At 49.4% G+C, this 27,163-nt stretch overlaps 3 protein-coding genes across 4 annotated transcripts; 1 reads left to right on the top strand and 2 right to left on the bottom strand.

The window, feature by feature from the left end:
• On the top strand, nt 7–2,665 carry ALKBH4 (alkB homolog 4, lysine demethylase). Its single transcript, XM_021415486.1, has 2 exons — nt 7–595; nt 1,166–2,665. The coding sequence occupies exons 1-2, from the start codon at nt 536–538 to the stop codon at nt 1,805–1,807; spliced, it is 702 nt and encodes a 233-aa protein (XP_021271161.1). The 5' UTR covers nt 7–535; the 3' UTR covers nt 1,808–2,665.
• On the bottom strand, nt 6,548–15,923 carry ORAI2 (ORAI calcium release-activated calcium modulator 2). Of its 2 annotated transcripts, none has more exons than XM_021415483.1 (4): nt 15,801–15,923; nt 15,074–15,117; nt 13,620–13,860; nt 6,548–9,182 (listed from the first exon to the last, which is right to left on the bottom strand). In XM_021415483.1, exons 3-4 carry the CDS (start codon nt 13,848–13,850, stop codon nt 8,637–8,639), a joined length of 777 nt encoding a protein of 258 aa, XP_021271158.1. In that variant the 5' UTR covers nt 13,851–13,860; nt 15,074–15,117; nt 15,801–15,923; the 3' UTR covers nt 6,548–8,636. The 2 variants fall into 2 exon arrangements, with proteins under 2 accessions (XP_021271158.1, XP_021271159.1); XM_021415484.1 differs by having other exon boundaries at nt 15,074–15,116; nt 15,769–15,875.
• On the bottom strand, nt 18,252–25,872 carry PRKRIP1 (PRKR interacting protein 1 (IL11 inducible)). The gene is made up of 6 exons (XM_021415482.1): nt 25,683–25,872; nt 25,204–25,282; nt 23,690–23,790; nt 22,827–22,912; nt 20,969–21,036; nt 18,252–18,985 (listed from the first exon to the last, which is right to left on the bottom strand). Exons 1-6 carry the CDS (start codon nt 25,800–25,802, stop codon nt 18,870–18,872), a joined length of 570 nt encoding a protein of 189 aa, XP_021271157.1. The 5' UTR covers nt 25,803–25,872; the 3' UTR covers nt 18,252–18,869.

Below are 27,163 nucleotides of genomic sequence, written 5' to 3'. Positions count from 1 at the left end.
AACGTGAAGGACCCGGGCCCGGGCGCCGGCAGCGACAACAGCGGCGCGGGTGGAGCTCCGCTCGTCCGACGCCTCGGCGGGGGGGGCACGAAGCCGGCCCTACAGAACGCCAGGCCGTGCCCCTCCGGCGCGGGATCGCCCGTCCTGCCGCACCGCTGCGGGTTAAAGGCGTTATCACGGGGAGGGGAGCGGCGTAGCGATGTTCCGTAGAAATCCACGGGCGCTAACTCACGGCCAGCGCGGGGAAGGGCTGTCCTCAAAACTCCCCGCGCCTCCGTGAGCCTCGTGTGGGCGGTTTCCACACGGCAGCATTGAGGTTGCGGGGGTGAGCAAGGTGAATAGCTTGTCTTGAGAGCTTCCCCCGTCCCGTGTCTGCCATCTCTTGTTGTTTCCGCAGGGGGATGATAATTTCACTTACTGTCCGGCAACGGGCTTAGCTGAAGGCAGCGAGCACTCCCGGTTTGCTGGCTGGGCATTTCCATTCCCAGGGGTGTTTCTGACAGAGGAGTTCGTTAGTGAGGATGAAGAATTGGAGATGGTGGAACTGATGGACCGGGATGAGTGGAAGCCCTCGCAGTCTGGCCGAAAGAAGCAGGTTTGGCTTTAGATGCACCTTCGTTCTTAGATCCCTCCGCATTTCAAACCCAGTCACTCACATGTTTCATGAACAGCGCTTCTTCAGAAACCTTTTCTGAAATCAATTTACAAGAATGACTTCTCATTAAAATCAGCTGCCTGCAGGAGCAAGTGACAGTTACATTCGATACCTGATGTTGCATACTCGGGCACCGAAGTTCACGCAGTCTTGAGATGAGAGAAGGGTTTTTTTGCTTTACAGCTGAGAAACCTAATTCCAGAGAGATTAACGTGGCCCATCCAAGTCACCTGCTCAGGGAGGTGGTGGAGTCACCGTCCCTGGAGGTTTTCTGGATAAGGGCAGACGTGGCACTGAGGATTGTGGCTCAGTGGGCATGGGCAGGCGGTTGGACTTGGTGATCTTAGTGGTCGTTTCCAACCCTAATGGTTCTGTGATTTTGGAAACCGGTGACCAGTTACTGGAAGAGAACAGATCTCAAAAGCCTTGACCCCATAGGGATCATAGCCTCGAGTCTTGTCCCAGCTTTTCCTTTAATGCCGTTTTTTCCCCCCTCTTCTTTTCCAACAGGATTATGGACCCAAAGTGAACTTCAAGAAACAGAGGTTGAAAGCTGGTGGCTTTACTGGTTTGCCGTGTTTTAGTAAAAAGATTGTGGCACAGATGGGGGCCTGCTCGGTGCTAGGTGGTTTCTTGCCTGTTGAACAATGCAATCTGGACTACAGGCCAGAAAGAGGTTCTGCCATCGACCCGCATTTTGATGACTGGTGGCTGTGGGGAGAGCGTCTGGTTAGCTTAAACTTGCTCTCAAAAACCGTGCTGTCCATGTCTTGTGATTCAGAGGACAGCATCCAATTATTTCCTACTTTCAGTAAAGAAAAGAAGGAATTAAGTCCCCCTGGATCTCTTACACAGACATCAGCACGTGAGAACTCAGGCAGACAGGGAACCAGCTGCCTCTTGTCCCCAAGGCTCGTGCCAAGCAAGGAAGTGACTGTTGCCATTCACTTACCCAGGAGGTCTCTGGTGGTGCTGTATGGTGAAGCACGCTACAAGTGGAAACATGCCATTTACCGCAGGCACATCGAGCATCGGCGAGTCTGCGTCACGTTCAGGGAGCTGTCTGCAGAGTTCAGCGCTGGAGGAAGGCATGAGGAACTGGGCAGAGAACTGCTGGAGATAGCTCTTTCGTTTCAAGGAACACCGGTGTGATCAGCAAGGGGCGGCTAGAATTGTGTCTTGAAGGAGTTTGAAAAATAAAAACCGGGATTTTTAGAATTTGGTTTATTTCTGAAGCGTGCATAAGGAACCAGGTACGTACTGAGGGAATCAAATGGATGTTAGCAAGCACAAACAAGGTGGTGCAGGAAAGGGAGGGGGCATTTCTCTGTGTGAAGACTGTCCTGGGCAGTGGCAGCTCTTATGTCATACTGCCTTACTGGTAGCTGTGCCCTAGGGACACAACTTTCTTCTCACCCACTTCAGATTGCTCCTTGAGAGAGAAGCTCTCCAGGGGGCAGGCAAGCATCTCTCCACAGATAGTACAACACTCTGAGAACTAATTAAAGTAATTATCCTTCGCTGAAGATTCATACTTTAGTCATAAATGCTGTGTGTGACCTATATCTTCTGAGACCAAAGAGCTGCATTTGCAGAGGGCCGACTCTTCCGCAGAGACAGCTTGGGCAGAGCTCAGACCTGAGACTCGCACAGACTGTGTTATTTTCTGATCATTTGTCATCTCTGAACCCTGCTGTCAGCTCTCAGTATTGAGAGTCAGATTCTGGGAATCAGCTGGGCAACAGACTGCAATACCAGTGGCTATCATTTTTTTTTTTCTTGGCACCTCCAGCAGTCAGGTTTGAATCATACCTTGTACCTAAGATTCAAGCAGTCATTTGTAGCAGACGCTGATTGAGGGCCATCTGTCTGTTCAGAACAAACTTCTGTGCTCTTGGAAATGAAGCTGTGCTGTGGAAGAAGCGTGATCCTTAACCAACACAGTTGTGTCATCAGAACCATTCGGCATTGTCACAGCTACAGTAATAAAATGACACTTTGCAATGCTGACTGGTTTTGTTAAGGAAGAAAAGAGGGCCACGTTTATCATGTGGGATTTCAGCATCTTTGTACAGCTATATCCTGTCCTAGAAGTACTTCCTTGGCATAGCACATGGTTTTTAGCATACCAGTAATGCATTCGTGCTGCAGACTGCCCTCTGCTGCAGGCACTGCAGAGGAAGCAGCTCTTCAGAGCAACCAACTAGAAATCAGATAGGTGAATCAGGACATTTGAAATGATTACAGCTACGCTCCTTCAAGGCTGCAGTGAATCAGTTTTAGCTTAGCCCTATATTTAAACCATTGTGGACACAGCTACACAGTAATTGCAGCGGGAATCAGCGAGCACTGCTTCCGTGGGCAGTCCTAAACAGCAAACCTCCACCCATGCCCGCAGCATCACTGCCTCAGCAGCAGTTCCAGCATTCCCTCTCTGACAGAAGGCTGTCACCGCAGTGAGACAGCTGAGCTTTATCAGAAGAAGTTTCCCATGGAAATCTCCAAATTGCAATTCCTAACCTTTTTGCGGCAGGCTGGTGCCCTCAGCCCTGTGCTGCCAGCGCCCACGAGCTCAATAGCATGCTGTCCCCAGGCCAGCACTGCAGCAGCCCAGCATTGCTGCCACGGCACTGAAGGACACTGGGCCAAGCAGGAGATGGCTGGCAGCCTGCTGGGACACGGCAGAGAGCCACGCTGGGCAAGGAAATCCATTTTGCAGGTAGGGCAAGCCTTGAGACCACATCTACCACAACCCTGCTACCTTCTAGTGCTGAGCCTCTTCAGCAATCTGCTCTCCACGTAGCAAAATGCAGCAACCAACTGTTTCCATTAATGTTTGACCATTATTTCCAACGTTCCCTTTTACATTTCCATCGTGCTCTCAGGCTGATAGAACCCTTTTGGCATGGGTACCTGCTGTTTCATTCTCTCAGCAATGGCAGCAGATGCTGGCTGCTGATGAATCAGTGTGCCGTGATAATGAGATAAACAATATTAGTTCATTTTGTGCTCTGCATTTGTTAGCTGAAATTTTCTACTTTGTTTGAACTATACAGCAAGCTGCCATTCTTGCCAGAAAATTCCAGCTCTGCCTACTCGATATCTTCAGTTTAAAATCTGCAAATAATTATCTTGTGAGCCAAGAACCGAGGGCTTTGTCAAGATGGTTTTATAGTCCAAAACTTAATGTAGTCATGACTCAGTTCTTGCTACGTCCATCTTTGGACATCTCTCACCTGCTAAACGGTCTCTTGGGCACCATCTCAGACAGATCACATTGCAATTACAAACCCATTGGCTCTGTTTGACTTTCTAAAACTTCATGTGCATTCTCTCCTAAAAAGCCAGAGCTGCAGCACCGTGGGACACAAATGGTTGGGTGTGGATTATCAGTATCACAGAAATGGAGGAAAAGTATAAGGAGGTTTTAATTAATCAGGTGTCAGAAGTCATTTTGCCCACTCTATAATTATGGTATGACAAACTTCAAGTTATAGGAATTCCTATCACAGCTGTTTATCTTTTTAACCCGGATTAGCCCTTGTAAAACACATGCCAAGAACCATTCTCTCATTAAAAGCAAGTGCACCTATTTGCTATCTCCTTGTGTGTTTTAAAAGGGCACGTGTAATATCTATGCAAGCTTTAAATAACAAGAGGTAAGACACAAGTTAACCCATAGAGGATGCTGGAGGACTTCAGCTGTCTTTAAAAAAAAACAACAAAACAGCAAGAAATGTAAAACTTAGCACGTTTATCTGGTTTTGTCACAACTAACTGAGATACATACCTTGTTCTACATTAAGTACTGCTCACGCAGAGATAAACCAAGAGCTGGGGAAGCACACATACACTGGTTTGTTGTCTCCTAGCGTGTAACAGCGGTCACAGCCTGGAGAAGGCAAGCTCCGAGTCCTACACATGGGTGTTCACAGCAACTTTTCTCTGCTCAGCCATGGCATTGCTGGAGCCACTTTCTTGTCTGGAACCGGTACAGAGGAGACAGCCTGAGAGAGGATAACCAGAAGATAAGCGCGTGGCCCCGTTGTGTGGGGCCTGAGCTTGAGGCTGCGGCTCTTGAGGGAGGTTGCTGAGGAAGCTGCTTTAAGATAAGGCAGCAAGAATTAGAAGATAACGAAGCTATGAAAGTAGAGAATCTTGAAAGTTTTTGTAAGCTTAAGGAAGGGAAGGGAGACGGGACATGGAAAATCCCACATAAAACCACAGAAAAGTGCTAAGTGCGAGCAGCCAGCCCTGCGGCCCACCAGCCCCACTGCGGCCCACCAGCCCCACTGCGGCCCACCAGCCCCACTGCGGCCCACCAGCCCCACCGCGGCCCACCAGCCCCACCGCGGCCCCCACACCCTCTCTGCACAGCAGCTGCCTTCACCATCCTGGGCCCTCAGCACCAGGAAACCAGGGGATTTGTGTTCCACCATCTCCCTCTAAGCACTTCCATGTATTGGAGCACTTAGCACAGCACGCTCTGCTCCGAGCCCTGGCATCACTTCCAGGCCCAAGCAGTCAGATCTAACAGCTTGTTCTGCATCAGTGCTGAGGCTCCTGCTGCCCACCAAAGCAACAGGACGGGCTGGGACCTGACAGCCTGCCTATGTTAAAAATAGGGAGCTCAGGGAGCAGGAGCTGCCACCAAGCCGGGCCAACGGGAGAACCTGACACTGCCCTGGGTGCCCGCCTGCACTCGTGGCCTGGCTGGACTCGTGCTAACGAGGGAAGCAGCCGTGGGATGACACAAAGCTGCGCTCACTGCCCGCTCCCCTTTCCAGGAGGCAGCACTGTGGCCCGCAATGGCATTTTCCTGCCTGGCACAAAGCGCACCCCCAGAATCTGAAGGCCTTAGAAGGGGACGTGGCTGTTCCCTGCAGCAAGGCGAGCCCCGCGGCCTGGGTGAGCTCTATTGAACAGACTGGAGGAATTGCCTCGGCAAAATGAGAGCTTGTGCCGAGAGCTGAGGACGAGGGCAGCACCGCAGGGCCCACAGCTGGTGCAGAAAGCAAACAGACACCATCCTGCCCCCAGCGCAGGAGCAGCACACCCATGCAGGCACCCCAGAGCTTACTCTGTACCTGAAGACCCAGCGGTGTCAGACACCCCAGGAGCGAACAGGACGAGGCACGCAGGCCCGGCACGAAACATGAGCTGGTGCTGCCCGGCTGTAGGGACGGCAGCACGGTGTGGAAAGAAAGGCATCTCCCTGCTTGACTGATGGAGTCCTGCTGCCAGCCACGAGGCAGTGACAGAAGCAGGGAAGGTTTTCTGGCACCGCAGCACGGAAGCAGCCGTCTGGACAAGCACACTGTCCCCACTCCTTTACGGATTCATTAAGTTTTGTTGCTTGCTGATACCGCAGGAGATCTTTCTGCAACGCAAGTCTGGACCCAACAGCAGTGAAAATGTAAACAGGGCAGAGGAAGAGGCGAGAAATCGAGTGCTCGTGTTGGGAAAGAGGAACAAGAGGAGGTACAGCACAAAGGTGACGGGTAACAGAGAGAGAACCCAGATGGCAAGAAACAAAAATACTCCCATGGAAGGGGAGAACCCAGTGCCCAGAGAGAAGCAGAAATCAAAGCTGTGAGCAAATTGAGGAAAGCACACCATTATCCAGCTTTAAGAGCGTAAACCCTTGGGAAACCACCTGCAGCCCCCGGCTCCCCATGCAGTAAGGCAATCCCTCTCCAGCCACAGAGCTGCTGCCTTGAGACTGCCATGAACCCAGCCCCACCAAAGCCTCACTGGGGCGTCCTACAAAGCCAGAGCACGGCCTCTGCTGCATCTCTCTGCTGAAATTTATTAGATTTGCAAAGAGTTAAATGAACAATCTAACGGTTTCCCAATGAGCTGCGCTGCTGTCACAGCATCACGTACACACTGTGAAATTTGACAGTTTCTTTATTACAAAAAAATGCTACAATACTTTGCTCTACAACTGATTTCAAACCTCCTGAGCTCCACAGCGCACAGAGACCAATTACTACTGCTGTTATAGAAAAAAATGCAAAGTACAGGTCTGGAATTAATCCTATCTGGTCTCGCTCTGGCTTCACAGGAGAGATTTTGCTGGAAGAAGAGCCTACGTGTGTAATACTTGGCAGAAAACTCAACTCCGATTTTGTTACGTAAACCTTGAACTTTTATTTTGGTAAGAAGAGGAGGAAGAGAGGCGGGCTCCTGGGGGATGATACCAATTTCATGACCATCCACTTCCCGGAGGACACTCCTCATTTTTTGCATATGTGCATAAGTACAGGCTAGTCATGTCACACACAAAAAACTATTTTCTTTGCTGCACATCAGCCAATATGGTACATGCCAACTGCGGCGAGAACAGCAGATGAAAGGCACAGACACGGTGCTAAGCAACTTGTTCAGCAATGCTCAAACCCACATGTAAACAAGAGAAATGAGAGTTAGTTTCCCAGGACCCTCGTCAGAGAGAGATACGGGGACAGTCTCACTGGGATTTGCATGTACTCCCCATTCTGGGAAGCTGACATGTAACATGCCGCCATTAGATTTCTCAGATCCCAGTGGAATAAAGGACCATCGTTAAATAGAACATTACAAATATCCGTAACGATCTCAGGAACCTAGGCAGCCTGGGAGCCGGGAGGCTGCGACTGCAGCGTTTGAGCGCAGAGCAGGAAATGGGCATAGGATGAGGGCCAAGAAAATGGGCTGATGTTTCGTTCGGCCCCAGGTCAGAAAGCTCCACGTTTCTTAGAAGAGCTGCTGATTGCAAAACACTCTTTTTCTCTTCGCAAAGCTACCACAAATCACGGAATACTTTTCAGGGGAGTTTTCACCCAAAAGGATGCTGCAGGATTCACAAGTTTCCCTTGCTAAGCCGGACAGGCGTGCAAGCGTCTTTTCCTTCAATGCTGGAACAGACGACAGCCCAAATGAAACGCGATAGCTCTCGAATGGCACACAGATCTCTGGCCGGGTCCAGCTCTGCCAGGCTCGCCCTGCAGCTCCAGGTTCCCCAGAGGAGCTGCCTGCTTTGGTGCAGGGCGAAGGAAGCTCTCCTTTCCGACAGGCAAACGCTACAGCTGACAAACAGCACCAGGAAAAACACAGGCCGGGGGCTTGATCTCTCCAGCAAACCAAGGAAAAGACATTCCAGCAGGACATAACTGAAAACAACACAGGGATGGGTCCCTGCCGCCACTTTTCCTCCTTGAAACTCGCTTTACTAGTCCTTCAAAGTTTTGTCTGATTACATTTCGTCACTGTTCTGTTTTAAGAATGTCCTTGTTAAAACTAAAACACCTGTAAGCCTTCCCTGGGCTCTGGCTGGAAAAAAACAAGCGATCTTGGCATTTGTTCAGTCTAAAGTGACAGATGCTGCTGAAGAAAGAACAACAGAAGTCCCCAGCCCCCTGCCTTTAGAATTTGTAGAAGTATGGAAAGAATAGTGAGAAAAGAACATAAAGCTAAGGCTGATTTCTTCCTGGTTATATGTGTATGGAACATTTGCTTTGGAACAAAGGCAACGAACACTCGCAGTTTCTGTTGTGCTTTCCAAACGTCCTCAAGTTGGGTGCAGATACCTTCATTAACCAGCTCAGCTCTAGAAACAAACTGCCAATTAATTGCTGCTGCACTGACAGCCACGGAGTTCTGACACGTAAGACAGGTCCTCCACACACACAGCCTTCATGGACAGCTGACGCACTTTTACTTCTGGCAACAGAACACGGCATTTGTAAAATAATACAGATTTTTGGCTAGTCGTACCCATGTAAAGGTAGATAAAGATTTGACCTTGAACTCCATGGCAGTGTCCACTTAAGTACAGAAGTGTGCAGGACCAGGGACCGCAGCATCTGAGACAGCGTTAGAACCCACAGCTATATAGGGCAGGCAATTAGCATTTACATATTGAAGCCCCCAATCAATCCCCTACCAGCGCGCCTCGCCATCTAGCAAACAGGCGTTCTGCTCCCGGCCTCAGCCCCCGTCACACCACCTGCATGCCTCTGTCGTGCCCGTCTAACTGCACTTTCAGTTTGTGGAGCTCCTCGATCTCTCGGTTGTGGCGCTCCGTTTTGTGCCGCACCAAAGAGCGGTAGAAGTGAATGGTGAAGACGACGAAGATCAGACCCACCGGGACCATGATGATGGTGGAGACCAGCGCCGCCTGCCAGCCCGCGTGGCCGCTGGGCTTCTGGATGGTGGTGGTGTCATTCTTCAGGATGGAGTCCACGGGCAGGAATTTGATCCAGCACAGCAGCACCACTTCCGCCAGGAAAAGGAGGATTCCCAGCACCGTGGAGAAGCCCCACGCCAGCTCGATGTAGGGATGCATGCGCTCGTGAGGGGATTCGCTGATGGAATTCAGGTTGTGGATGTTGCTCACTGCTTCCACGTTCGGCAGAATGCAGGTGCTGATGAGGAGGGCAAAGAGATGAACGGCCACGAGCACCGTTGTGCAGGCGCTGAACGCGATGAGCAGCATCTGGGGGTACTTGTACTGCATCTCCAGCTGCACCTCCACCATGGCAACCTGGGGGAACAGGAACAAGAAGCCGCTGCTCAACAGCTGCTGGTTTTCCACCGTTCAAGGCTTTCATCCAGGAAAGCATCTTTACTCAGGAAGACCACCTAAGGTCAAGTACACACTCGAGAGCTTTTTAGAACAGCAGCCTAAATGGGCCAGGCCCGTTTCCCTGGATGATGCACGCGCTGTCTGCAGCTTGGCCCGTCTCAAGCTTTACGCACGCGTTTCGGTGCTGGAGTTTTCCCAAAATAACAGCTCCTTGCAACCGTACGAACGCCATCAAACCGTGCGGGCGGCAGCAGCAGCTCGTCAGGCAGCCAGCCCGCCCGCTGCCCCTCACACCTTCCTTTTCCGCTCACCGCCAGCGGCTCTGGCTGCAGGAAGTTTCGACGTGGTGAGTGCACACAAGAGCACAAGCAGCAGCCCTGCTGGCCGGCTGCCAGCGAGCATACCCGGCCTCCCAAGGGAAGCGTGCGAGCTACTTCATAATAGCCCAAGTTACTCCATAGTTAGAATAGTTGCCTCCTATTCTCTGAGCGCTAAGTTGGTTTTTATTGCAAATATGCCTAGATACAAGCTATTTATATCCCCAAATATCTCCCCCGAGATCTCATAACTTATTGAAAGCAGAGGTGGCTACTGGCTTTCGCGTGCAGTAACAATTCTTGGTGCAGGAAAGCAGGCTCCTATCAGGCAGCGTGCCTCTGAAGCTGTTCATTTTGAGGTATTTTAATGAAGCAGAGTATGACCAGCCATTCCAGGCTCTGTATAATGACCTGCCCCATTCACTCCGGCATTACTTGTTAATTACATTATTCAGGCACTGGAAGATGAAGGGTATGCTCATGTTGTCCCTGCTGGTAACCCTGAAGAGGACTGAGGATGGAAGCAGCGCTACGACTGCTGTCTTTCCTGCAGTTACCTTGAAATCAGCAGCAGCCCAAAGGAGGGAGCAGGACAAGTCTGAACACATCTGCTAGCAGCAGGACACAACATGTGTGTGGGGCAGAAAATGGCCCATTGCAGCGTGCCCAGGCTTTATACCTCCATCAGCTACGGAGGATATTAGAGATGCTAAGAACACTGGGACAGCTCTTGAGCATTCCCAGCCTTCTGTTCTGGTGATGGATATGTGGTTGGGTTTTTTTGGTTTGTTTTGAGAGGTTCCTGTTAGTAGCTCCTGTCACATAGAGGGAAAATAACACAGGTTTGGCTTCACCACCTACTGCAGGGAAGGTCCATGCAAATAAAGCATACACCACATTCCCTTAAAATTATAGAACCATTCAGGTTGGAAGGAGACCTCTCAGATCCCCAAGTCCAACCCCAGCCCACCCCACCATGCCCACTGACCACGTCCCTCAGTGTCACATCCCCACACTCTTAACACCTCCAGGGACAGGGACTCACCCCCTCCCTGGGCAGCCTGTGCCAGGGCATCACTGCCACTTCTGAGAAGAAATGTTTCCTAAAACCCAGCCTGAGCCTCCACTGACACAACTTAAGGCCATCACCTCTCATCCTCTAATCACAGAGTCATCTAGGTTGCAAAAGACCCTGAAGACCCCCAGGTCCAACCATCAACCTGACCTCGCGTTCCTTTTTGCAGTTCCCTGCAAACAGATTTGAGGAGATCAGACTTATCCTGTGCTGCACTGCCCTGCAGGACACACTGCTGTACAGCACAGTGACCATCAGTCAGGCCACACCAGCCAGGGGAAGCCGTGCAGGTGTATTGTTCATTCTTGGGCACTGCTCTACCCAGAGACACAGCATTCAGCAGGCTGGACAGGAATTGTACCAGCATGTTCAATCCATAGCTTTATATTAGAGCTGAAAGCCTGGCTGATGTCAAGATATCAATTTCTAGCTGTTACCCGTCGCATGAGCAGCACTTTGCAGCTAATTGGATGTTTCCTCCCAGACGAACCTGTTCCCCAGGGCTAGCTTCAGCTGTGCAACGCGATGAATTTTTAACACGGACTGATGGTTCAGTAAGAGGTATTTCACAGAAAAAACATCAACAAGCCAGATAGGGCAGCAAGGCAGAAAAACAGCTCGTTTAACCCAAACAAGCACTGGCAAGGTGAGCGAGCTTTACTGCTTTACCTCATGCAGATTGTCATGTCATCCTCTGACCGGGATAACAGAAAGAGGACAAGCTGAAATAACCCATTTAAAAACCATTAAGCATGCTACTTGGTCTGTAAAACTATTAATATGTCACGTTCAATACAATTATACTCTTCTGTGATAACAGTCCCCTCTGCCTTAACCTCTTTGCAGAAGCCACGGTATCAAGGGATTGACTCTGCAAGGCGCTGAGCACTCTGCTGAGCAGCAGAGGATTTCAGCACGGGCTTAATGTTAAGCTCAGGGATTGCCCTGCTGGACTTCACACTGGTAGGTTTGCTGAAGGAGCGTGTGCTCTGAATTAAACTGAAGTTAGATTACGTACCATTATGCTTTTTTTTCTCTCTGCGTTTCTTTTTAAAGATCACCGGAGCCCAGACTGTCCGCAACAAAGAAGATGCTCATCTTGAGAAATTAAGACGAGCGTAGATGATATCACACAGGAGGATGACAAATGGCTTCACATATAGCACGTTACATCCACACAGATGGTTTGGCAGTCTGTGGAAGCAATCACTCCAGCAGATCTGTTGGACTTCTTTTTTTCTCCTTCTCTAAATCAAATGCACATCCTGTAGCAACTGGACAGGGGCTGCTAGCGGGAACAGCTCTTCCTTCCATCAGGGAAACGAGGAAGGAGATTTCCTACACTCCCTCTCAATGCCCTTCACCTGCAGGCTCCCCAGGGCAGCTCGTGCAGCCCCTCTGTGCAGTGCTGGAGCTGGAAGCAGCCGCATCCTCCTGGCCCGCCCGGCTCTGTGCCAGGAATACCGCAGATAGTATCGCGTAACGAGGACGGTTTGCATTATTCTGCAGCCTGTCCAGAAGGAGCTGGATCAAAGCCACCGCCTGTTGATTAAATACCCATCAGCTTGTAATAATTTTCAGCCAATATGGAACTGGCTGGAATGGCACATGCTGACAGGGAAGTAAATAAAGCGATAGCCAAGCCCTGCACGACACCTGTTTACACAGTTACGGGCACACAGCGCTGCACGAAAACTGCTTAACTCTAAATAACTGCACCACTTTCATCAATAGTCACGCAGACACTTATTAGTCAATGTCTGCATCCTATACACACGCCTACCAACCTACAGATAGCAATAGATATACCACCTATTGCTGGAAGGCCCAGTGTGACCGGGTTGCTAATAAAGAGAATTCCTTACTGCAGAAACACCAGTCTGGGATCTACTTACAGTATTAAGCCGGTGGTGATTAACAGTACTTATACCTATTGGCTAATTTGCTTTTAAACTGTAGAGACAAGACAAAGGGAGCTCCCTGGCACCAGCTCTGGCATCCTCACAATGGACTGAAAAACCCAAGGGCACATAATGCTCTCTGCACCCACCTAACGCCCTGCTCGTGCTTCATTGCTGCTGCAACAAAACAGAACTCCCCATTGTAACGCTAAAGAGCATTCATCTTCTGGGGCTGGAAGAAGCTTAAAAAACCCCACAAAACTCTACAAAACATGGAAAGCTAACCAAGCCTGCCCATCTCCTCCATGCAGCTCCCTCACACCACGTCCCGCCCTCTGCACGTGTGCGTTCAGCCCTCAGCAGCAGCTCGCTTCCTGGGCTGAAAGCCTCCCCAGATGAGGTTTCACTCTCAGTAAAACCAGAGGGCAGAGGAGGAGGCCGATGGCATCACAGCTCAGAGCCCTGTGCACCACCCCGCTACCTCGTGGTGTTTATTTATGCGCTCCCTGACACGGCTCTGACCTATGCAATAGCTCCCAGCTAACACCCAAGAGCCGCACAGAGCACAGCAAGGACGAGGGATTACTCCCAGCAGGCAGCACTGACAAAAATACCCACGGTTTGGCTCCCTGCGGGCTGCACGGCCCTCTGACGTCGTGCCGGAGGCTGCGGGGCCTCTCACAACACGATCTCCCTGTTCATGCCATGCAAAGTGCTCCCTGGCAGGCTGCCAGCCAGCCTCCGCCTTACTACAGGCACCATGACCTGAAAAAACATACAGAAAATGAGATTAGGATCACAGCAGCGACCAGGTGCAGCCAGCAGCACCTGGCCTTGGGGCACTGTTCGGATAGAGGGCAGCTCTTGGGATCGTTGGCAGGGAAGGGAGCAGTGTTTGCAAAGGGCTGGGAGGTCTGGGTGGATCACTGGGAGGCGTGGGCAGCTCCTGTATCCATACTGCCTTGGGACAGCCAAGCACATCACAGCACGCCCTGCTTCTTTGCAGGAACAGAACACCAATTAATAGAGCTGTTTTCTTTTTCTTTTTAACAGAACCCAGAATTTTCACGATCTAGAAAGCGTTCCTGTGACACCAACGTACCATTGCAAATCCAGAGAGCAGAGCAGAGGTTCTGCTGGAGGCCTTCAGCTTGGCTCGGCTCAGGTACAGCTTCCTCCAGGACAGGGCCTGAACTGAGTGGTGGTTGGAGGTCACCAGCTCCAGGTAGCTGCGGCGCACCCAGTCCCGATAATCCATGCCCTTGGTGCCAGGCTCGGAGCAGCAAGCGGGAGTGGAGGGATCCACTGGGACGTTCAGTTCAGAACTCATCATGAGGGAAGCACTGAGGAAATAAAACAGCCGTGGTCAGGAGGAGGCAGCAGACAGGATGAGCCGCTGGAAAAACTGCGTTGGAACAAAGCTATCCTCAGTCAGTAGGGAAATGATGCACAGAACCATCTGCCAGCTAGAACTGACCATGAGAACCAGGCGGGATTGCACAAGGAAACCTGGAACTGCTCCAGTGCGGTCAGGGAGATCACACAGTGCCCAACTTTTCACCTCAAAGCCAACATCTCAACATTCCCCTTTCGTTCTCCCCACTCATTTGTTTTACATAAAGACGCTTTAGAAATAGGGTCCCCGTCCTATTGTTTGGTTCTATTGGCAGTTTAATGTCACACTGCATCGTGCATCAGCTCCAGAAGCACTGCATTAGTGTACCAGGGTGCATCCAACTAACGTGCCCAGGGCTTGTTCTGTGCTCCCTTTGGACACCACATTTTCCATTCATCCATTGCTCAGCTCACATGGGCACGGCTCTTGCCCAAAGCAGCCACGGAGCTGAATGTTGCGTGGGTTAACTAATGTATCTCCCAAACTCCTGCAGCAGAAACTTCCCCACTGGCTGTGAATCCCCAGCAGCTCGGAGGAGGAGCACTGATCAGTCCCAGCCCCACACCTGTGGGTCGCAGGCACTGTGCTGTTTGCTGGAGCACAGCTCCAGCCCAGCCCAGCCCCTGCCATATGGTGCGGGCTCATCAAGCCACGGTTGCTGGGAGATTGGAGGAAGTGGCAGAGATAAAAAGCACCAACTGCCCGCAGCTCTGAGCCACACTGTTCAAAAGGAACAGTGACCGAGGCTGCAGCAGCAAGCCAAGCTCTGTGAGCTGTGAGATTGTCTGTGAGTGGCAGAATTACAGCACTGCTTCCTGCGATGGCATCCTGTGTACGTATAGCGGGGGGTGCTGCCTTTGTCTGCGTTGGGACGCTGACGGCCTCTGCGCTGCCATTTGTTTTCATAAAGCACACAGGAATTCAGCGTGTTGGAAACATCAAGCCCGGGACAAATTCCATTAAATGAAACACGAATTCAGAGGTTACAAGGGGAGAACAAGAACACCCAATCGCAGCTGCTTCTTGCCTTAGAAAAATAAACTGAAAATACCACAAGGATGAATTTTTACTCTCGAGCAACTCCAGAGACGTTCCCAAATAAGTAAACAGCTCCAGACAGAAACCCATAAACACAAACGCAGCGATGGGGCAGCACTCACCTGGCTGCCTATGGGCATGGAGGGGCTGCAGAGGGCTCCGGGGGCTGAAACACAAAACCAAAGGAGCATTTGACATGCACGGTACCTTCAGCTGGAAGCATCCTCACTCTGGAAGCCCTGTTCAGGCAGCAGCCTGCACCAGAAGTGAGTTACTGGGGAGATTCCGTGCTCCTGCTTCGCAGGTTACAGGCTCAGGACAGAAGTAACCGTTCTGGTGGGGCTGCGCCGCACTACGCAGCACGAGGCCGGGACGCAGGTGCAGGACGTGCCCAGGAGGCTCTTCCTCAGCTCCGGCCAAGTCCGTCCCAGGCCACCGCTGCGCCCAACCGCTGCCGAAGACGCAGCGCGCTGACTCGTATTGATGTTGGTATCCCGCCCAGCACCAGCCCCTGGGGCAGCCCGGGGGGAAAGCCCCGGCAGCGCCTCCCGCCCAGCCCGCAGGGTGCACGGCTCAGATGGGTATCCCAGCTCCCAGAGCTCGCACGGCAGCTTCTCCGTGGGCCTTCAGGGCCCGGCCCCAGCCCCTGCCCCCGACCTCCAGCCCGGGCGGAGCAGCGTGCGGTGCCTTTCCGCCACACGGCCAGGCCCGAGCCCCACCTGCCCTCCAACCCCCGATTCCGCCGTTTCGGCCCCTCACGCCGCGGGGCAACCCCCCCACCCGGGTAGGACGAATCCCCCTCCCCGCGGCAAGGCTCCCTCCCGCGGCCGGGCCGGGCTCCCCGCTCACCGCTGCTGCCCGCGGGCCGGCTCGGGCGCGGCGCCCCGGGAACCGCCGGGTACCGGAGCCTCCGCCGCCTCCGCCGCTGCCAAGGCAACGCCGGGCCCCCACCACGTGACCCGCAGGAAATGGGGGGGCTGCCGGTAGCTCCGCCCATCGGCACGTGATCGCCGCCTCATTGGCCAGGGCGAGGCAAGGCCCCGCCCCCACGGTGTTAGCCCCGCCCCCATAGCTTACGGCGGGGGAAAGCGCGGGGCGCCCGCAGCCAGGTTCTGCCCCGCCCCCAGAGCTGGGCTGGGTCGGCGCGGTATTTGGTGAGGTCCTCCCAGCTTTGCACAGAGAAGGTATCGGTACCGTGGGATGTAAATGGGCTTTTATTACGGTTACTATACCGCACTTATGTAAGTTAGAGGCAGTGCTGAGCGCTGCAGGAGCCGCCCTTTGTAAATGAGGGCTATCAGAGCTGCTGCTATCTCCCTGCATTCCTCCTCTGTTGGCTCAGCAGGAAATCCCGCATAAACCCATCAAAGGAGCACGAGAGGGGACAGACTGTGGGAAAGAGGAAGGACCTGCCCTGAAAACAGATAAAACGCAGAGAGGCAGCACAGTGCCCAGCTCCGTGGCACAGCGGTCCCGTCCTGATCCCATCAGGGCTGGGGACGAGAGGAAGCGACCAAGGAAAACAATTTCTAGAAACTTACTAGAGACAAACATGTACTTTCCTGAGCATGCTTTTCATCTTTGGGATTAGGAATACCTCTGCTTGGTCACGGCACTAACACTGCTGGCTCGTGTGGAAGCGGAACAGCCCGTTTTGGTCCGTGAAGACACCTCTCCTTTCTCTGATGCAGACTGCCTCCTCTGGAAAGAAATCCAAAGCAAGAACTTAACAGAAGCAGGTCGTGCTCCGGGGCTGCTTAAAATCTCTACGTTATTACTGCTATATTTGGAACAAGAAGCGATTCTTGAATTGTTCTTTGTTTTACTCCACTTGGGAGCACTTACGTTTTTCTGCTCCGTGAATGATGCTTCTCCCGTTCTGGTCACACTGTTTGTGCTTTGTCTTCACATCAAAACTTCCCCCACTTGTGTCTTTGTGTTCTGGAAGATGTGGTACCGACACACACCACCACCACATGGCATCTCAGAACTCATAGTAACACATGCCAAATACGGATCCTGCTGCTGCTAAAAAGACAACTGCAAGGCAGACACCGCCCTCAGCAACACATTCTCTTTGCTTTTTATGGATTTCACATACAAACCAAGCGCTCCCCGCAAATGCAGCGCATGAATAATTCAGGATGGGCAGCACAGTGTCCTGAGGAACCAGGACAGGGCCGTACAACCTGTGTTCGTTTAGCCCACCAAGACCAACTCAAGTCCATCTTCTTCCCAGCTGCGAGAAGTCCTCATGCAGCACACGCCTGCTCTGCTTAATGCCAGCCAGCGCTGACTGATTCAGCTCAAAAGCCTGACAAGCTCACAGGTAGAACAGTCTTTATTTATTTGCAAGGCTCTCACCTTCCCTCCAGCCAGAAGCCAAGAAACACAACGTGGCTCATCCCACATCACAGATGCATCAACAGGGCCTGCCTACCCAAAGGGTGATTCGAGTGAAGCAGCTCCCCTAACTCAGCGCTGTACACTGGGATAACACCAACAACTACAGGGCATCCATTCTGTATCGTAAGCACTACAGAATGAAGCAGTCACAACTTACCCAAAGCACGTGGCTCTACCCAGATTTAACACAAGAGAGTTCCGTGCAGATCCCCAACCCGGGGCCGTAGGGAGGCACAGGGGATCTAATCATAAACAGCAATTCATGACATCTGCTCCCCCACTGTCATAGAAACATCACTGAGAAAGCATTGCATAAAGCCAGCTCAGACAGAATGCCGGGTTTCTGGCTGCACTGTTCAAGGATTAAAACTATCAAGTGATTCCCTCCCTTTTCCTTGTTTTTGCTTTTGGCATTAGCAAGAGCTTGAGAAGAAGTAGCGCCACATTCTGGCTGCTGACGCTGTGGCACTTCTAGTTCAAGATGCACTGAAAAGAAAACCTAATTGATGACTAAAACCACTAATGCATTTGCTTTTCATTTAAGCATCAACAATACTCATACAGATTATTATTTTTCTTACTGAAGAACTCAAGAGTTCAAAGCAGAGAGCTCAAGCAGAGGGAAAGCCAGGTGTCACTACATGAAGCTTAGCACAAGCAAAGCCATTCCATTCCAACCCTTTCTGCTTTACAGATTTGGAGGTTTACACACATGATCTTTAGAAAACCTTAATAACGTTCAAATCCAAAAGCAAAAAGTATATATGAAATGCAGCTAACACCTTTTTCCATATTTTCATGTGCCACATCACTTGGCCTTTCTGTTCCTTCCTGCAGCACTGCAAGCATATCTTCATTTCACAGAAATCCTCTTCAAATAAAAGAAGACAGAACAATCCAACACATCCCTTTTATTAATTTAAAAAACATGGAAGAAAAGTAATAGGGAAAGTTTTAGCAATAGAAAAGGGATCCTGCTTAAAAATCTATAGAACTTGTCTAGCAACATAAACTGATTTCTTTGGGTTAGAGATGACCCCATACAAATCCCCACATTCAGAACACTCACAGTGCATGAGAGTCTGGCTACAGACCACTTTTCTACTTCAGATTAAACTCTGCCCTTAGATTCAGGTGTCTGATTGCTACCAGCTTCAACAGCAGTAGATGATGTAGCCCTCACAGTAATATTTTCCTTAAATGGTAACGGGTGTGTTTTAGCTTTCAGACAGAAAAACACTCTGGGCCATGTCAGAAAGAACTCTACGGTCACAGAGACTTATGGCTGACTCTTTAGAGCAAACAGAGCAGACTGCACAGCAGTTATACAAGCAATTAAGAAAAAAAATCTCTTATTTGGCATTTCTCTATCTCTTGGGCCTGCGATGCGAAGGTCATTCACCGTTAAGCAGATATAACGTTCACCAATGGGTTCTGCTTGGCTGAGATGAAAGACTTTCATGCTTCTGCATATAAAGCAATGAACAGTGTTTCCAGCTGTCCCTGAGAGCCTCATCCTCTTCCCATCACAAAACTTGGCTCTTCAGCATCATCTTCCTTCTCTTCCTCCTCCTTGCTATCCTCTTCGTCATCCTCACTGCTGACTCGCTCTTGAGACTGATCAGACTCTAAAAACAGAAACCATGTGAATTGATAATATATCCCATGTCCTCCTTGTTACATATTTCACAACAAAACAGTCTCCAGTGCTAACCAAATGGATCACATTAATTAGTAGAAACGGATAACGTGTCCTGTGTGTCCTCTTTGTGAAAAATCTCACAACAAAGTAGTCCCAGATACCTAAGGAAAGGCATAAGGCTACGGTAATTCTACCGAGTGATGTAGATCTGAATATCAAATTCTCTCTTGGAGAAATAGTCCCTTACCTCCAGCACTCAATCTGCATTAGCACTGTGACAAGCCCATCATTAAATAACTCCACCTTCTATTGAATGTTATCTCAATCAGAGGTAGTCAGCTGCTAAAGTGATAGATTATCTCATTCCCGATCTCACCTCTGCGTGTTGGCACGAACTTTCATGTATCACAAAACACTGCTAAAGAATGCACACACCAGGAAGCTGCCTGCCAGGCTCCATGTATTTCAATGCCTATCCAAGTTTACAGAAACTTCACAAGGTGCCAAGACCTTTTACAGACTGTTAAGTTTATTACAAACACAAGAACTCTTTAAGATAGGTGCCAGATAAGCTAGGATCACAGAAAATTCCTGAAGACTGCTGAAAGACCAGAAAAGAAAACACCTACTAGGAATTAAATAACAGATATGGAAATTAGGTACAGCATGAAGTGGAACCTGGATCTGACAGCCATAATTCTGCTCCCTGTACCTCTTGTACCTTCTCTGTTTCTCAGGTCAAGTCACGCTCAGCTCAGGCTCTGAGCACTTACAGGCAGGGTTTAGGATCAGTAGTGTGATGCCACCACGTGGTGAACTGCGAGCCTGTCACTTTGGATTGGTGGACTGTAGAAGTTATGCCAACCTTTCTTCTTAACAGTTTTCCTCAACAAAGATGAAAGATGGCAATTCACAATAAATGCTTGTCTCCCAAGTCCCACAAACACACTTCAATTACTTTGGAAAAAACTCAGATCTCAAGGCAGACACAACTAGTAAAAGACAAGTCTGTTCTCAGCAGACTAAAGATAGCTGTACATGGTTTCTAGCTTATTTATTTGGTTTTTAAGTAGAGAACCACAAAGTATAAAAAGCAAAGAACTGTTCTGAAGACAGAGGAGCTCAGAACCTGGCTCCCAGAAGATGGCTTATTTGTGCAGGGCAGTCCTGTACCACAGAGCCTGTCCCTGCTCCCCCCTCTCCCAGCCACCCCCTGGAGGGATGGGCATTCTGTTTTGTTAAGCTCATAATCAGATTCTCCCCCCAGACACAGTTTATGTGCAAGCAGCTTTTAAAAACAAGCCAAACCAAAAGCACTCTGCTACATTCCCTTGCTGTCACAAGTACAATTAACCTAATGATTAATCTATCCTCCCACGTTTACGTGGAAGGCTGGCAGTGGTTCAGCTGAAACAGATCCAAATGCAAAGCAGAACTGTCAGACAAGTTATGTTCTAACAGAATCATCAGGAACTGTGTTCACTTTGAGACTTACTGCAATCAGTGGGCTCATCCACAAAGCACAGCTCTTTGAAAAATTAAGGTAAAATATACTGGAAGGAAGCAATGAGCATCCAAACATTTGAAGAAACATTTATTCTGGCATAACTGAGCATTAATTTCCAAGACTGCAGGAGAACAGAGGCAGTCTGATTTTTCACGTTTATTTCCACATGAAATGAAATTGTGCGGAACAGATGGCACCAAGGTGGCTTAATTTCTTACACGCAAAATCCTAACTTAGTTTCCTGCTGTCCAAGCTGTGCATTTATCCCCATTTTCTCATGTGCATTTAAAAATATGGCTTTCAAAGACGACTTTTGAAAGATGAACAAAAATATCACACTTCAGACTCAGTCCTCCAACCCATCGATGAAGAATGCTTGGGTGAGAGGTGGGATAAGCCCTTCTAGGGTTCAATTAGAAAACAGAACCGAGGCTTGAAAAAAGAAACCTAAATCTCACTGACCTTTTTCCTGTTTCTTTTGTTCAAGTTTGTTTTTCTTAGCTTGCAGTTTCTTCTCTTTTAACTTCTGGCTAAAAAGCAATGAAAAAAGACTCACGTAAATCTAACATTGTAAAGCTTCTGCACATTGTAATCATACACTGATTAAGGACCTATTACAGACATCCTGGAAGAAGACTTCAGAGGAGAAGTTCAAATTAAATTTGGTCTCAACTTAAAAACAAGTGGTAGGAAATCTAGATATAAGATCAAAATAAACTTTTCTATGTTGGTTTTAGTCCCACGGATTTTTCTTCTTATTATTTTAAAGTCTGTTAGCAGATGCAACTACAACCAAAATCATATGATAAACAAGAATCTTCCAGAACACAACAAAGAAGGAACAAAAATGAAGCTGTTTCTACATTTTAGCTACTTAACCTAAAAAAAAAGTGGACAAAACTTTATCAAAACCCCAAACTGTTGAAATTCAACACTGAAAAAAGTAATTACCCGTAAAATGCTTTAAATAATAATTAAAAAAAAGCAATATACTTGGATCTTCATCTTTGGCTGTGCTTAATCATTGGGAATAACACCAGGGGTAAGGGGGGATTTCAATTCTGTTACCTAGCAAAGATAACCAGGCAGTCTAATGGCAGACACCAGGCACAGCAATGTGGGACTCCTGTTCCCCTCACCACACAGTCAGGGGGTTCTACAGAAAGACCAAAACACCACACGTGGGAGCTCAGGACAGAAGAGAAAGGGTGGTGAGATACCTTAGGGGCCTCCTGCATGCCAGGGTCGCTTGATACTTACACCATGAGACTACTCAACGCAAGAAGGAGGAAAGGAGGTGTTTAAGTGTTTAAAGCAGCATTTCCTGTTCAAACACTTGTTCTGCTTCTCAGCCAAGGAAGAGGCAGCAGGCCAGATTGGACTTGCTGGCCATCTGTTGGACCACACTCCATGTAAAGTAAGATGGCAACAGCGTTTGTGTTGTGCACATTTGTGCTAATGCGCCAGTGAGTCACTTTGCACAGGCCTTTCAGCAGCAGCTCTCAGCTACAAGATGCAAAATGCTCATTCTCAAAAAGGCAAGAGAGAAGCTGCTCAGGGTCAGACACTCTGGAAGAGGTAAACCATGACACAGCTATTTCTGAAAGGTATGGCAAACTGGAACATAAGTTCTTAGATCTCTGCTAACAATTCTCAAACCATTTCTTCTAACTGTTTCACTTTGCCTAAAACATACAGAGAAGGAATGATTTCATATTTCTTATCTTTTTAATTTAAGTTAGTAGACAACCTGCCAATATATTAGTGAGGCAGGTAGAAACAGCTACTGATTTGAAGAACGCTGCACAGCCTTTTCTATACCTGTGGACTGAATTGGGCTAGTCACACTGGCAGTGTGCAGAAGACAGCATCATGCACTACCACACCCTACTACTCCTAACCCATATGTGCATCCAGTAAGCAGCACCCATTTTCTCACTTAAGTTGCTTGATGTCAGCTACTACAGACATTTACGTAAGCCAGACGTACGTACAGAACTTTCCTGACATTGTTAACACAAATATGCAGTAAGGCTTCTTGCAGTCAATGTGACAGTGTCAGCAAAAGCTGCTCAAGCAGTTGAAGTTATCTTGCTAGCAACGGCACTGAGAATAAACCACACCAGCAGAGCCTGTCAAATTTACAGATGCCTTTAGAAACCAAACGATGACATTAATGAAATTAATTTATGCAGACAGATTTCTTGGCTGATTGATGTAGACACAGAACAAGAGTATTTATCCAAAGGATGTAGCTGCAGATGAGGCACAGGGCATGAGGTTTTTCATGTCAAACCTCCCGGGAGCAATCTGCCCTTACCGCTTCCTTCTGCGTTTTGCTGTTTGTTCTTCTGCAATCATCTTATTCCTCTCCAGTTTCTTCTGGAATTCCTCATCTAGTCTTTGCTGTAATTGATCACATGTTATACTTTGGTCACAACCTAAATTAAAATACTTCTTTTCAAAATCATGTCCTTTTAGGGAGAAGTCTCTTAGCAAAATACAGAAGGGAGCTCTGCCAGATTTTGTCTGGCTGCTTCGTTACACAAAACGCATAATCCTAAGGAAGACTTGTGTACAGACAGCATTGGTAACCTGCAGCCTGAGCCAGCCATTGAACACTTTAGAGGAAAGAATCCTCACCAAAACAGATGAGTGACAGTGGGCTTCTGCCCTAAAGAACGTATCAATAAAAACAAGAGAATAATCTGGGACACAAACAGTAACATACGAATTAGAGGACTCATTTTGGCCAAGAGAGAATATAACAACAATGCCCTCTAAAAGAGGCAATACAATTAACAGAACTGGATTCTGTGTGCATGCACCTGCTTTGATGTTGTCTGTGCAAGACACTGATATTAGGGATTTCATTTTATACTTAAGAGACATTTCTAACAGTTTTTAAAGCACTTTCAAACCAACATAAGAACACAAACATTCATCAGTCATATTACCGCATGTTAGGAGCCCTAATGAACAGAGAAGATGGAGCATATCTGACACAAAGCATCAGATGTTTCAGTGTTGACAAAGACACCATGTATCACACACTCCTGCACTGTTTTCCTTTGATAAGAGGTGGTTTGGAACTGAATTGTTTGCACATTATTTTCTAAGAAAAAAATAGCAACGGACAGCAAATAGCGATGGGAAAAAAATGTTATAAAAAGACCTGCTGACCTTCTCAGCCATGGCATCCATGAAATCTTGCCTCTGGTACTCTCGGCGACGAAGATGCCGGTACACATGAAACTCCCCACTGCCAGCTCCAGCACTGGAACCTGCAATGAAAAGGGGTTAGTCTGCTAGAAGATAATACACAATAGATGTTCACAAATCAGCTAGATGCTGAGGAGCCGGACATCTGAAAGGGCAGTGTACAAAGAAAGTCTACTAACAACACAGAGCATGTTGCCATTTTATATAAGAGCAAACAACTCGCAATTGAAAGCCAAAGTGAGCTACAAAATCATACACTTGTGGTTCACTGCAGTTTCTACTAGTCAAGGCCAACAGCAAGTACCATATCCTCTCAGCTACTCCCCTGAAGAGAATCCAGCCTTAGCTGGACACTGAGGCAGTAGAAGAACTTGAGTTAATTGCAGACCCTGTAGTCTTCTATACAGAGGTGAACTACAACATCCCACTGAGGCTGCCTCTCACTGATTCTCCACATCTCATACAAAAAAAAAATAAAAAAAAAGATCAATTGAAAGGTGATAAAACCCATAGTATTGCAGTTTCCCATGCAAAACAAGATACCAATGACAGTTTTTGTACATTTCTTCACGAACAAAATCCCTGCAGCTTTCTCCTTCTGGCACCGATCTACACAGTAAAGTCTCAGAGGAACTTTCAACATGGCACTCATTCTCACCCAGTGTCTCCTGAGCCATTTCTCAATGCAAAGCATACAAAAGCGTGCTTAACAGAAGACATCTAGCAATTAAAACATGAGATTGCAATAGGGGAACTCTGATACCAACAGAATCTCAGCATGTCAGGTGCTCCCAAAAAAACCAAAACAGTTCTTCTGAAGCATGTGGCAAAGCTATTTGAAAAATCTAGGAGGGAATTGCAATAACGAGAACAGTTTACTCAAAAATGTATAAAGCTTTTAATCTTAGATCAGTTATTCTGAAATAAGAACAAATTGGCCTCTGGGAGGGATAAATAAGATGAAGATTCCAAAGAACCTGCAGACCTATATGCAGATACAATTTACACCACAAATACTAAACCTAATTCCTCCAGAGAGAAGTGTAAACAGAACACTTGTGCTGGATTCCCTGCACAGCTGTCAGCTCCCTTCCTGACCACATCCCTGCTCGCCTCTGTCTCCCACCACCTGAAATTCAGACTCAAAGAAATTAAAAGAAAGAATTCACACCTGTAAGCTTCCAGAGTACTCTCATATCTGTGGAAAAGACAATTTACTTGTGCCTTGTGATCACTAGATCAGATTATTCCTTTGCACATAGCCCGTGTGCTGGAGTGCCACAAGTGTTCACTTTGGGTAAAGTAAAGCCCAAGAACAACACGGACATTGAGAAAACAACTTGAAAAGCTCATTTTTTACCTCTTTTCTCCAGCAAAATGATTATCAACAGAAAATCACCTCTGGTTTTTCTGTTAAATAGTGTCTAAGCTCAGTGTGGCTGATCCTACAGTTATCTGAAGAGCAGTGTCTTTACCCATCACATCTCTGACAAACTCCGGGGGAGGCCGTGGTGCCCACTCATTTAGCTTCTCAGGAATCGGTACAGTCTTTTCCTGCAAGAACAAACCAACCATCAGCGTCCTCCTGCAACATCTGCAGTTCTAACACAGGGTGCTACGTGCATGTCCACAGCCCCTTCCACCACAGGACAGACCCCAGAAGGAGCACAGCTGTAGACACGTCTCCGTTGACAGGGAGCGGGCAGAAAGCAGGAATCAGAGGGCATTCTGATTGCACAAGGGGCAAAACGCCTCATTAGGGCCCCAGGGTCGAGATCTCCCCCCAGCTCCCGGGAAATGCAGCACAAGATGCAGATGACGGAACCCCGAAGGACCAAGCCGCCCCGTTCCCCTCAGGGCGCCTCTCCCCCCAAAGCCCCGGGTGGGACACGGGCTCGGTCTCCGCTCCTTCGCAGCCCCCAGCACGAAGCGGGCCCGCTCCCCGTCCTCTCACCGGGTTCCTCATGAGGCGCTCGAGGCGGAGGCGCTGCTCCTCAGCGGCGTTGCGAGGGATGACGAGCGGCTGCGGCTCCTTGCGGGGCCGGGGCGGGCGCGGGGCCGAGGGCGCCGCCATCTTCCCGTCCCTCAGCGCCCCACCCACTTCCGGCGTAATCGTCGCGACGCTGAGCGGGCTCCATGATGGGAGTGGCCGCCATGATGGGAGTGGCCGCCATGATGGGAGTGGCTCCATGAGGGGAGTGGCCGCCATGAGGGGAGCGGCCTCTAATGGCGGAGGGCTTGGGCCGTGCGCTTCTGCCTGCCTGCTCGCCGCAAACTGCTGCGAGTGCCTCAGAGGAGGCGAGGGAAGCTGTGTGGGCTGCCTGAACTGTGCCTCAGCTTTCTCAGGGCTTGGGTATTCGCTGGTGGGGAGGCCTAAGACATGTCCCAAGTAAATGCATGCTGCATAAGGGATGCCCCTGCCAGGAATAGGCCCCTCAGGCATAATGAGTGCTGTGAGGAGGGAGCAGGCAGCACTTTGTGGCCCTGCTGGAAGCTGAGGTCTGCCTTGAGCTGCTGCTGTTTTATCCAGCCCCACAGCAGAGCTTGGCAGAGCTCCTATCACCCTGCTGCCTCCAGTGCTTCTCCCAGCGACTCCGCACCCCTGTGGGATGTTAGCAGGGCTGCTCCAAAATCTGTCACGCTCCAGGCTCTGCAAGGAGGGAATTCTCAGCATTTCACATGGACGTCCTGGCCCCAGCCAAATCCCTGCCCCGTGATGGTGTAAGCGATCCGGCACTTCCTGGTGCCTCCCCGCAGGGCTGTGGCACCATCTGCTCGTGTCACTTTGGCAATTAGCAGACCATGCCCGCTGGTGGTGAGGAGCTGCAGCACAATTCCCTGTGGCATGGACCCATGGTAATGGGGAGGGTTGCTGCCTCATCTGTGCTTAATTAACAGAGGGGCTTTGCCCAAGCAGTGTGTGGACCAGCTGAGGGCTTGCAAGCCTCAAGCTACGCTTGCCTGGAGGAATGGAAGCCAGAGCTGGCTGTGATACAGCTCTCTCTGCAAGCCAAATTTTTCATCGAGCTGCTGTGGCCATACAGAAATGGTATGGCATGTGCTCAGGCTGTGTGTGCGTCAGAGAATTAGCTACTAAAGGTCAGCGGTGATGGAAGAGGGGCATCAGGCTTTGTGTCTTTATGGAGATAAGCTGGGGCACGGAGCTGGGCGCTGGGTTGAGACAGCTCCGTGCTGTGCATGAGGAGAGGGGAGAGAAAGGGGAATGCAGAGGTTGGGAATGGTTCCATCTGAGATTTATGGGTCATTTGTATTGACCTGAATTTATTAAGCCCACGTGGTCTTCTCTCATCCGTGAAAAAAATCAGAGCGGATCCGCAGGTTCAGCCCTCTCTGTGTTTACAAAAGACTTTTTACCTCTGCTGAGGTTGCTATGGAAATGGCACTAGTTTATGCCTCGTGTTTGTCTTACCAACC

The sequence above is a fragment of the Numida meleagris genome, chromosome 18, assembly GCF_002078875.1.
Source record: "Numida meleagris isolate 19003 breed g44 Domestic line chromosome 18, NumMel1.0, whole genome shotgun sequence".
In the NCBI taxonomy this organism is placed as follows: Eukaryota; Metazoa; Chordata; class Aves; order Galliformes; family Numididae; genus Numida; species Numida meleagris.
This window is presented reverse-complemented; position numbering and strand designations above follow the sequence as displayed.

Coding starts and splice junctions, on each gene's coding strand:
- ALKBH4 (XM_021415486.1), top strand. CDS start 536: ATGGTGGAACTGATGGACCGGGATGAGTGGAAGCCCTCGCAGTCTGGC. Junction 596..1,165: donor AGTCTGGCCGAAAGAAGCAG/GTTTGGCTTTAG, acceptor CTTTTCCAACAG/GATTATGGACCCAAAGTGAA.
- ORAI2 (XM_021415483.1), bottom strand. CDS start 13,850: ATGATGAGTTCTGAACTGAACGTCCCAGTGGATCCCTCCACTCCCGCT. Junction 9,183..13,619: donor TGCTCTCTGGATTTGCAATG/GTACGTTGGTGT, acceptor CTGTTCCCCCAG/GTTGCCATGGTGGAGGTGCA.
- PRKRIP1 (XM_021415482.1), bottom strand. CDS start 25,802: ATGGCGGCGCCCTCGGCCCCGCGCCCGCCCCGGCCCCGCAAGGAGCCG. Junction 23,791..25,203: donor GTTTGTCAGAGATGTGATGG/GTAAAGACACTG, acceptor TTTTCATTGCAG/GTTCCAGTGCTGGAGCTGGC. Junction 21,037..22,826: donor GCAAAACGCAGAAGGAAGCG/GTAAGGGCAGAT, acceptor ATTGCTTTTTAG/CCAGAAGTTAAAAGAGAAGA.